This window comes from Vicia villosa, linkage group LG6 (assembly GCF_029867415.1).
Source record: "Vicia villosa cultivar HV-30 ecotype Madison, WI linkage group LG6, Vvil1.0, whole genome shotgun sequence".
NCBI lineage: Eukaryota > Viridiplantae > Streptophyta > Magnoliopsida > Fabales > Fabaceae > Vicia > Vicia villosa.
The window spans coordinates 147,206,230-147,218,084 of NC_081185.1; the positions used below are offsets into that span (position 1 = coordinate 147,206,230).

General features: G+C 35.7%; 1 protein-coding gene across 1 annotated transcript; it reads right to left on the reverse strand.

The window, feature by feature from the left end:
• Positions 1-3,477: 3,477 nt before the first annotated feature.
• LOC131610391 (protein cornichon homolog 1-like) lies at positions 3,478-11,451 on the reverse strand. Its single transcript, XM_058882335.1, has 5 exons — positions 11,232-11,451; positions 10,927-11,108; positions 7,770-7,892; positions 4,161-4,256; positions 3,478-3,912 (listed from the first exon to the last, which is right to left on the reverse strand). Exons 1-4 carry the CDS (start codon positions 11,307-11,309, stop codon positions 4,211-4,213), a joined length of 429 nt encoding a protein of 142 aa, XP_058738318.1. The 5' UTR covers positions 11,310-11,451; the 3' UTR covers positions 3,478-3,912; positions 4,161-4,210.
• Positions 11,452-11,855: the final 404 nt, after the last annotated feature.

Sequence of the window (11,855 nt, forward strand, 5' to 3'; positions counted from 1 at the left end):
TGCGGAGCTCGCAAGATACATGAAACCATGCTCAAGAACCTCTTAGCGACAGTCGTCGCCCCTAGAAAAAAAAGACTTGAGGAATCACAGTTAACACGGTTGACCTCTACATGTGAGAAGATGAAACCCTACAAGATGATGAGCTAAGTTTTTGCTAGAAGTCAGAGAAATTCTTTAGGCAAGTTTTAGACGGAAACTTAGAATTTATACATCTCAATGATAATCCGAAGAGTTCGGTTCGTATATGGGGGAGATTTTTCGTCCATGGTCAAAAAAGGCTTGTTGAATGCCTTGATGCTAATGTCGGCCTCTTCGCAATCTCTTTTGAAGAGATGTCTGACATAGACCCCAATGTGGCTTATTACCAATTGAACATTGATCCTTCTGCACGTTATATGATTCAACGAAGAAGCCGACAATCCCCTAAAAAGGCAGAAGAAATTATGAGTATGGTATGAGGTCTACTTAACGCCAAATTTATTTCTGAAGTAAGATATATTGAATTGTTGTCCAATGTTGCAATGGTCAATTAATCTACAGGAATGTGGAGAACGTGGGTTGACACACCGACCTTAACCGAGCCTACCTGAAAGATTCATATCTGCTCTAAAACATTGACAAGATAGTAGATAATTCGTCCGACGATGGGCTATTGTTGTTCATGGATGTGTATTCAGGTTATAACCAGATACCCATGTTTAATGCATACATGGACAAAACAACCTTAATGATTGAACGAGCTAACTATCGATACAACGCCATGTCATTTGGCCTGAAGAACGCAGGAGCAACATACCATAGAATGATGAACAAAATCTTCAAATAAGAGATAGGTGAAAAATTAAATGCTTACATGAATGATATGATCGTCAAGTCCGGTAAAGAAGGATTACAGAAGAACATTTAGCCGGCGTGTTTGATGGGTTCGATAGTACATTATGAGGCTTAACTCAGGGAAAAGTACCTTTAGAGTAAAAGCCAGCAAATTCCTATGCTTCTACTCGACAGATAGAAGCATAGAAGTGAACTCAGATAAATGCAAAGCGGTCCTCAAGATGGGAGCGCCAACAATAAAGAAACATGTAATGAAATTAAACAGGATGCTCACAGAACTAAACATTCATATCGAGGTTGGCCTAACATGCATTGTCATTTTATAAGCTATCGAAGAAAGAAGCACGCTTTGAGTGGACTTTGAAGTGCAAGTAGGAGTTCGTATATCCCAAAACAATCTTATCAACACCACTTGTGTTATCCAAACCCGTGGTTGGAAACTTTTATTCCTTTATCTAGTCATATCCACTGAAGTTGTTAGTGTCATCCTCATCTCAAAAATGGATTCTAGCCAGAGCCTACTGTCTTTCATATCTAAGGCATTAGTCGGATCTGAAACATGTCATCAAAAGATAGAGAAAGTGGTGTCAACACTAGTGACTGCATCCACGAAGCAGCAACGTTATTCCTTTGAACATGTTATCATTGTTCGTATTGATCTACCATATATGCAAATACTCCACTAGCCAAATTTGGCAAGGTGGCTAACCAAATGACCCGTCGAGATGTCTTATTTTTGCGTCTTCTTCAAGCATGAGAAAGGATGAAGGCCCAAATGTTTGCGAATTTCATATATAAAATGACTCCGGGTGTACTCGAACCAGCTCATACCTGGATCATGTTCACAAATGGGTCATGCAATAGAAAAGGAAGCAGGGCTAGACTCGTATTGGAAAATGAATTCGGTTTAGCGATTTAAGTTTTTCTAAATTTTGAGTTTCCCCTCACCAATAACAAGGTTGAGTATGAAGCGTTCATCCCATGTATCACATTGGAAGCTGAAAAGGGAGCAGAAAGCATTAAGTTATGGATAGATTAGCAACTAGTAGTATCACAAGTTAGATGAAAGGCAAAGACCTAAAAACCTATTAAAAAAGTGATCCCTTTTATCTTCCTGTTACGCTTCAAGAGACCTAGGATCTGCCACATGAAACACATGAGAAGGGAATCAGGACCGACATCTTCGCTAAGAGAAAGATGCAAGTTTACCCCTCCAACTCCTTCTGCGAGATTATCAGCATATCCACAAAAATAAGGATTCATGGGTCAACTACCACTTTGGATAGAACCCTCTTTAGACTCAGAACGTTCACTAAGGATTATGAGGTTGGCTAAAGGGTGAGTACCCGTCAAATTAACAATACTAAAAAATGCTAGGTCTACCACCCATGTGTGAGATAAAGTGTCACTTATATCATCACCAATGGGTGTGTCGATAATATTTGCAGGTTCATCTTCTAGATTGGTCATTGCTAAAATAAAGAGCAATACGTGATTACAGTAAACAAGAGGGAGAAAATGGTACATTAAGAAGATAAAAGATGTGAAGTTGAAGTTTCAATAAAAATCGCTCAAAGCGAGAGGAACCAAATGAATTGTGAAACTTAAAAAGGAAAGGCAAAATTTTAGAATAAGTTATCACTCGAGTTTAGGGAAGGATGGTCAGGTTGGCAAAGAAAGAAAAGTACAGTTTGCGCAAAAGGTGAAATGTAATCTGAGAAGAGAAAATGCCTTTATATAACGCAATGAGGGAGGAAAATCAATGTTCTAGAACAAAGGAAGACATGGAGACGAAAATCAATGAACAAGATTCACCTCAGGATCAAAACGACACACAAATGCACTTGCGCACCTTAAAGCGTAGCGTCATCTCTATCTTAGGAGTCTAGGGTCATGTGGAAAAATATACATGTGAAACGTTTCACTAACAAAATTAGCATTTAATGCATTATTCTCAAGGTTACTTCTCCCTCCTCTCTAAGCCTTTCCACTTTTGAAAGATAGGAATCTGTCACGAGGACCACGTTCGAATGAGTCAATGACCCGGTACTCGGAAAAGTCTCTTCATTTCTACGCCATGACGGACTTTAGGAGCGATTGTTCTGGAACGACCACAGACCCAATGGAGGTTAAGCACAATCACGATGAGGCCCAATCCAAGAACGTGCACACTAAGGCATTAATGACTCAAAGCGCTCACAACTGTCAGATATGATTGGACGACCCCCCACATAAGGTGCAAGATCACGAGGGGACAACTCTATTCGTCCACAGTATATAAAGTCCATCACACGTCATTAGTATTATCTTATTCACACACTCAAACTATTTTCCCACTCCTCCACTGACTTAGGCGTTGGAGTGTTGACTTTGTAGGTCTATCTATATTTCAACGTATCAAAATCTCACTACACTATGTTAGAACTCAAATCCATCGAATCTCCAAATATTTCTAATTCGATTACGGAACAAAAGTCAACGACAAGTCCTTAATAAATTCTATAATTGAGTCTAATAATTTGGTCTTCTAAATGTAACTCTTTTTTGTCAAATGGAATGGATTGGATCGTAGCAGATAGTAGACAATGATAACTTAGTAAAAAAAACAAAATAATCATATTAAACAAAACATTGTTATTGGCATAAAAAAACAAAATAATCATATTAAACCTATGGGAAATAGGAATAAGATTTAAATGAACACCAAAAGATACAGTGATAGGGTTGTAAATAAAAAATGCTACTTAAAATGATACACCCCATGTTGCATTAAAAAGTATAGGGTTTTCATTTCTATTACAAGACGTGTTTCTGTTCTTTAATACAACTTGTTCAACTCCTGAAGTCCAAACAAACATCAAGGACTAAAAGTAAAATCCAAATAAACATGTACTATCTCAAGCCCAACAAGTTTCTTCAGGAACTACTTGATCATGAAGATGAATCCTATTTCACGACACGTAAAAATCCTCACAAATTCTACAACTCTCCTTGAAGATGAATCCTATTTCACGCGATTTAACTTGGAACCGGTAAGCTTTTATAGTTGTGCTAGAAATGAAAGATTAGCTCTTTACACTGAAAAAAGAAAACAAACGCCTTGATTGGAAGTGAAAGCATTATAATAATAAGCAATTATAAGCTACACTTTTGATACTACATACAGTTCATGCAAGAATGTTCACAACGTGTTTCTTTTTTCCAACAAGTTATAACATTTTTAAGAAATAATCCACTTTGCTTAAATCTGATAGTATAGAACCACAATAAAATCACAGATTCCTACAGAATATAATATAGAGGGGGGAAATTATTGAGTAACTTACACATAGGTTGTCATACTGCACAAGTAGCAGGTATTCAAAGTTTCTCCGTGTCATTCATCATCCATATCTAAATAGAAGACGGCGAGTAATACAAGCCTGCAAATGGAAAGTTGGTTGAGAGGTTAACCTTCAGGCCCTTTGAAAGAATGATAAATAGCAAGCCATGAAAAATGTTACTTAAATTAAAGATACACCAGTTAGCAGTGTAAAATTATAACATTCAATATTTTGATTAATTCAAAATGCTCTCTTTCCCATATCATAAGGGACTAGCAGTTTAGCACACGTAAAACCTGTTCATGCAATTCCCAAAGAAATCAAGTTCAATTTCATCCCCATCGAGAATCAACTGAAAGTCTGCAACACTGCCTCGTGATGACATGTGTTGACAATTTTTTGGTGTAGGGAAGAGTTTGGCATAAGAAACAGAATAGACCACCATAAATCTCTTAATAATGACAAAATTAGTACATACTATTTGCTCCTGTACTGTATCTACTTAGAGGGTTTTCATTAATGGCTAGTACACACGCGATTAGGATGGTTTATGATTCTGTTCAAGAAGGAAAACCAAACCGAACCGCACTGAACTGTATAATAATTCGATAAAACTGAACTGTTAATGGTTCGTCCCAAGCCAGACTGGTATAAAGATTCGGTGCACAGATTGTGTTCCCGAATTGAATTGGAATTTAAACGTTAAAAGCAAATTGAAAGTATATCAAAAATAAAACTATATATGGTTCAAGGGAATTGAAAGTATTGGAATGGAATAGAATAACTAATGAAGGGTTAAGGGATGCTTTTTATTTATATTTAACTAACACAAAATAAAAATGATTACATGAACTTATCAAAAATAAAACGATTACATGAACTTTAAAAGACACGATCCCCTTATTTGTTTAATATTTTTATTACAAAATTGTCAAGATTAAGTTATAAAACATTCAATAATATATAGTTATACAGCAAATAAAATGCATTAATTTACACCAGAAACGTCTTAAAAATCAAGATTTTTTACGCATAATCAGAAAGGGGGAGTAAAATTGTAACACGAATAGTAAGATTGTACAAATTCAAACTTCATGAAACTCATATATATGCATATAAAATAGCACAAGAGAAAGAAATCCTTTTGTTGGGTTTCAAGTGTGAAAGTTGTGCTAAAGTTTCACATCGACTATAAATAGAGAAAATGTTGGGTTTATAAGAGAGGTGACTCATACTCCATTACCTTAAGGTCTTGGGTGGATATATGGTGTCAAAGTCTCTTGGAACCATAGCCCTGATCAAGGCTAGTGATGTGGGCGACTCACACTTGTGGGGGAGATTATTGGGTTTCTCACATCGAAAAGGCATGGAGAAAATGTTGGGTTTTTAAGAGAGGTGACTCATACCTCCATTGCCTTAAGGTTTTGGGAAGATTTGTGGTGTCAAGGTCCCCATCGACACTTCCGGACCTCGCTCCCCGGCCTCCCAACACCTTTGATTCATACTTCAAATATTTAATTAAACTTTTTTTTTTTAATATTTAAAATTAAGTTTATTAGACTTAAATTTATTAGCACAAGTCAATAAACTAACTCATACTACAAACTCATAACTCAACTTCATAAGTAAAAAAAAAAACAGTTATAGCTAGTAAAAAAACACCAAGAAATGAACATACAGTCCTCAAATTAAAAAATCAAATAATTTAATAAATCTTGATTTGCTCAACTTCCTTCCAAAATACTCATCATCTGATGAAACGTCACCGAGTTTAATCTCATCATCGGATGAAATGTCACCAAGTTTTATCTGCTAGTGTGGTCTTCTATAGTGCTTCTTCTTGGACAATTTTGCATTAGCCCTGACATAAACAAGATCATTCACGGTATCTCTCCACACATCCTCTTTCAATTCCTTCTTAAACATGTTATTGATGATAGTTTGTTAGCTAAATCTCCTCATCTTAAAACAATTTTTGGAGCTGTTAACCCCCTCCATTTCACTGCTTTTCATTTTTTCAGTAAATTCTAAGCTATCATCTTCAGTAGTGATTGTTTTATACTCCAGTTTTAAAGCACTTCCATCCACTGAAACTCTATACTTCTAAGCAACATCACTTCTAATTTCATGAGCATTCTTAGGCTTCTTAGGCTTGTTGTTATAACTAGGAACAGGGGAGGCAGCAACAACAGATCCCCCAGCAGTAGCAGCATTGAATTTGAAGCCATATGGTTAACAAAGACAAAACAAAACAGAAAAGAACTCAGGATGAAACAGATGAAGAACTGGAGAAAACGAACAAGGGAAAGTGAGAAGGAAATGAAGCGAACGAAGTGATTAAAGAGTCTACTCTGGTTGCATAGAACTGGAGAGTCGCAGAAATGAAGAGCTTTCACCACTGTTTTTAACTTATAATAATGGTTACTACATTAGTCCCTAAATATAGTACCTTGTTGATTAAATTGCGGGAAATAAACAAGTTGGTATTAGTAATAGTATAAAATTTATTTGCAATTGATATTATTTTACTTGTTTACCCTTTGGGAGAGGTAATTGGTATATTTTTCCCTCTTAGTATTTATTATTATAACAACAACAACCAAGCCTTATCCCACTAAGTGGGGACGGCTACATGGATCAACTTTCGCCGTAATATTCTACCTAGGACCATTCTTCTATCCAAATCATTAATCTCGAGATCTTTCTTAATAACTTCTCTTATAGTTTTTCTAGGTCTTCCTCTACCTCTAGTTGTTTGACTCATCTCCATCTGATCTACTTACCTTACAACAGAATCTACAAGACTTCTCTTTACATGCCCAAACCACCTAAGTCTATTTTCCACCATTTTGTCTATGTTACTTTGACACTCTCTAATATTGTCATTTCTAATCGTATCCTATTTAGTCTTACCACACCATCTTATCCTGTATAGATTGCAGAAAAATATTTAACATAATTAGGAACATATTTTTGGTCTTATTTATATGAAGGGATAAGGAAAAATATCAAAAGGCTCGTATATTTAGGGAATGAAGTAGAAATTAATAGGCATATTTTTTAACCATAATCCTATTTTCTAAATGGGTTTTATTTTGACACACACTAGAACAAGTTTCCTTATGACCCATACTCAGAAAACAGGTCCTCTTCTCTAATCCTAGTGCAAGGCTGTACACCGCGAGGCTGTCCTTCCTTACAGCACCCCACCCAGAATCGCAGAAACTACACAAAAATCACAAATCATCCAATTAACAGCTCGGATTCCGCCTGATTTCACCATAATCTGATTATGTGTGGACTCTTAAATATTAATCGTCCAGGGAAAGCAAAATCATGCATTTTTATGATTAAGAACATGATTCTAATTGTAATGTATATCACTAATCTGTCACCCCCCAAGAGCAATTTTGTGTAATACTATAGCAAAAGTCAAAAACTCAGTTTTTGTAATTTTTTAATTAGTATTTTAGAACAGTGGCCCAAATATCTAATTACTCAAACTTAGAAGTATAAAATAATATGCTTCCTGCAGTATGAATCCTAATGATTTGCCTACATTATAATAATAAATGGACACGGAGTTAAGTGAATGCTATTTTAAGGACAAACCTGAAGATAGTTATAATAACCATTGTTAGGTAAAAAGCAATTTTGGCTATCCGAAATTTCTTCTCAGCATTGAGTACCCTAAACACTTCAGTAACATCAAGGAGATGCTGCCGCTTAACATACCTGAATCATTGAAATGGAACAATAATGAATTGACTAGAGAGCATACAATTTCATATAAGGAAGTACTGAACAAAATATGTGCTATGTAGTCCATTAACTAACTTTTTTTCACATCATTATAATTACTCTTCAATATTTAAATGTCCCTAAAACGTATTGGCAGTAATTATAGATATATAACACATTAGATACTATTCAATCATGAACCTAGCTATGTTATCTGGCATGCACCATATCCTGTTGTTGGCACATCCAACATGATGGATCTAAGGTATATAACAAATCAAAAGCTCAATTGCACAAACTAGTAAGACCAAATAATTGGGACAGCAGTATAGCCAAAACAAGAGTTTATAGAATTTCATCTAACTGGTCCGCATAAATTGAAAGGTTCAACTGGTACAAGGGAAGAAGGTAAGAATTCTCTAAGAATTTAGAGTATGCAATAAACTGGCTGATTCGAGAAAGCCACTCTAATTGCAATTGAGTTCCAAAAACTAACTCTCTCTTCCCTCCAATTACTATTTATAATTTTGTTTTACTAACAGAATTAGTTGTTCTTCTGTTACAAGTTACAACTGTAACTACAATGTATAATTCTGTTTTACTTGCAGAATTAGTTACTCATTTGGTAACTGTAATAATTTTAGTTACAAGCTTAATTCCAACTTTTATCCTTCCTAACATACACCTTACTAACAGCATGCCTACTTACAAAACTCCCCCTAGAACTTTCACTTTGTCCTCAAGGGGAAAAGAAGGAAATACCGCTTGTAAGTAGGGGTGTGCAAAATATCCGGTTATGAGGTCCAAATTCATAATCAAATCCAAATCCGTTTTAAATATCCGGTTATGAGGTCCAAATTCATAATCAAATCCAAATCCGTTTTAAATATCCAGATATAGTTAAATGGTTATTAACTGCTTTAGTTATTAATGGTTGGTTATCCATTCATATAATCCGGATACAATTAAATGGTTATTAACCGGTTAAGTTATTTTTGGGTTCGGTTATAATCCGGATATTATCCAAAATCCAAAATTAATCCAAATATTTTAATTCAATTATAAATTTTTTAATTTTTAAATTAAAAAATATTTTTAAAACTGGATTTTTTTTTAAACACCGGTTATATAATTATAACCGGATTTATAATCAGTTTTGATTGAAATGTGGTTATGATTATAAATCCGAACCATTTAAATGGTTATGGTTTGGTTTATAAAAATATCCAACAATGCACACCCCTACTTGTAAGTTATACATGCTTTCCCATGAGTTGTCACATTTTGACATGCCTCCTATCAGGTGGTAGCCCTTCCAACTTCTGAAAAACAACTTCAAACTCCTGCAGGCTGCAACACTGCTGCAAGCCTGCAACAGGGTTTGCAATCCTATTCTTTCCATTGCTGCCCTCTAGTAAAATTCTGCAATCCTCCGCCACCAATTGTTTGGCTGACATTTCCTTTTTTTTAGGGCATGATCATCCACCAAATTATACTTGACCCCATCCTTTTTTATTCTCAATTTCAAATCCTTGAAGTTGGCTATAATGTCTCCAAGACTCTCCAACCATCCATTCCTAGTAATTTGATCTCCTCACCTTTACACAATTTTTTCTCCATTTCCCACCTTGACCCAATAAGGCGTTGCAGTCTCTACCCTTATCCCCCATTTCTCCATCATCTTAGAAGAAATAAAATTATGAGAAGCTCCAATATCAATTAACACCAGACCTTTTGTTCCCCAAACTCTCCCCAATCTAAGAAGACTATTCTATAGTAATTCCTGTTGAACTACACAAATCTAGATTTTTTATTTGTGCTTCCCGTACAACTTCCTCCTCCTCGGATACCTCTGAATCTTCCCTGTCGCTCTTTTTTTCTATCACCAGCATTCGAAGATGTTTATTCTTGCATACATGATTTGTAGAGAATTTCTCATCACAAGTGAAACATAGTCCTTTTCTTCTTTTTTTCCATAATTTGTTCACAGATAAAGACTTTTGGGTGGAATTCTTACCTTATTTATGTACTCTAGTCTTGCCGCACTTTTTGTTTGATCCCCATTGATTTGCTTGCTCCCTGGTTCTTCTTTCCAATTTCTAAACCCACCAGATTTGTGAAAAGTCATATTCAATTTCTCATCGACAAGCAGAGCCGCATCCATCATTTCTACCAAATCTTTGGGACTTTGCAGCCTCACTTCAGCCCCAATTTCCTCCCTCAATCCATTAGTTCCTAAGATGAGTTCTGGATCTTGGATCTTCAAAACTCCTTCGAAATTCCCTCACTGTGCCTTCTTGTTTCAGCCCCAACATCACCTCCACCACATTCAAAACCAATGTGGGTTGAAACTTACTAAGCATGGCATTTTTTAATTCGCGCACCAATTGGGTGTTGTAGTGCTTGCCTCCCACCGCTGCATCCATGCGAGGGCTACTCCCTCCATCACCATCAATGCAGCATCCGGCTTGTCCTCCTCAGGCAGTTGCCTGAATCAAAAATAATGTTCAATTTTTCCAATCCAGCCTGGTGCGTCTTCTCCATGAAAAAGTGGTAATTCCATCTTGTGATGCCTTCTTTATGATGTGCTCTGCGTGGATCGACTCGCAGTTCCAGGTCTGCCATTGGCATCCCCATTATTGTTTCCCCCCTCCAGGTCCGCCATTGGATCGACTTGCAATTGTGTCTACCTCCCTGAGTGCAAATTGAGCTAAAGGTTTAGAGAGTACAGCCCTGAACCATACTCTTGATCAACTACCCACTTATCAGTAACTATGAGCCATACCCAACAGTGTTTCAAATTACAATTGTCCATAAACACATATGTGCTTAAGTGATAACTACTTTTTCAACTTATCTTAACCAACAATTTTAGAAGCTAATCCAAACTTGACCAAAGTCACAAATCTCCTATACTTCCCTCTCCCCCCAAAAAACTTAACCTAAACAAATATATATAGTGCATTCAATCAATATAATTTGAGCCCCACAACACATTGTTGAGTTTGTATTCAAAAATTGTACTTACAGCATCCCATGATAGGAAGCAAGAGGAAGCATGAGAAGAAACATGAACCAGTGACCGGTGAAGAGAAAGAGAGCGCAAAACAATCCTTGAGCAATAAACTCAGGAAGCACAAAGTAATTGATCCGAGATGAAGCATCATAAGGGTTTATATAATCAGCTTCTAAGTCAGATAACATCAAAACCTAAAAACCCCAAAAAGGGGAAGAAGAAAAAAACATAGATTGAAGTTAAATTAAGTATAAGTATGAAGAAAAAAAAATCATCTTTTTGTATTGAAAGAGGAGGAAATTGAAAAAGTGGAAAACCTGGTAGAAAGCTGAGGCTAAAAGGGCAACATTGAGAGGGAAACAAATGAGAAGCCAGAAGAACAAATCGAAAGGCATTGATTAAGTGAGAAGACGTATGCAGGAATAGGAAGAAGAGAGTTGGGTTGAGTGGTGAAATTGGAGAGAGTTGAAGTTGACTATCAATGGCTGAGTTGTTTGAACATTGGACATGGGTGATGAGTTGGTGAACTTGCTGTGGGAAATGATTATAAAAATAAATAAAAAGGTAAATTTTTTATTACATCTCATCCATCTCCTTTTGACTTTGCTTTGTCGGAGGGTTTTCAAAAATCCATTAAAAAATTTAAAAAATAAATAAATAAATAAAAGCAAAAGAAACCTACTAATTTTCTTCTTGTTTTAATCAATATAGTGCAACAAAAGTTTGAATCAATATATGGATATATGAATAAGGATACTTTTTGGATGTGGGTATTAGATACAATGGAATAGGGAGTGAAATGAAATGGAATGGTAAATAATATGATTCTATTATTTAGATTCTAAATAATAGATAAAATAAAATAGAAAATAGAATTTATTTCATCTAATTCTTTATTTTTTATTATATTTGATTTTAGGTGTATGTAATGAAGTATTATT

Coding starts and splice junctions, on each gene's coding strand:
- LOC131610391 (XM_058882335.1), bottom strand. CDS start 11,309: ATGCCTTTCGATTTGTTCTTCTGGCTTCTCATTTGTTTCCCTCTCAAT. Junction 11,109..11,231: donor TAGCCTCAGCTTTCTACCAG/GTTTTCCACTTT, acceptor TGGGGTTTTTAG/GTTTTGATGTTATCTGACTT. Junction 4,257..7,769: donor GTTATTATAACTATCTTCAG/GTTTGTCCTTAA, acceptor TTCCATTTGCAG/GCTTGTATTACTCGCCGTCT.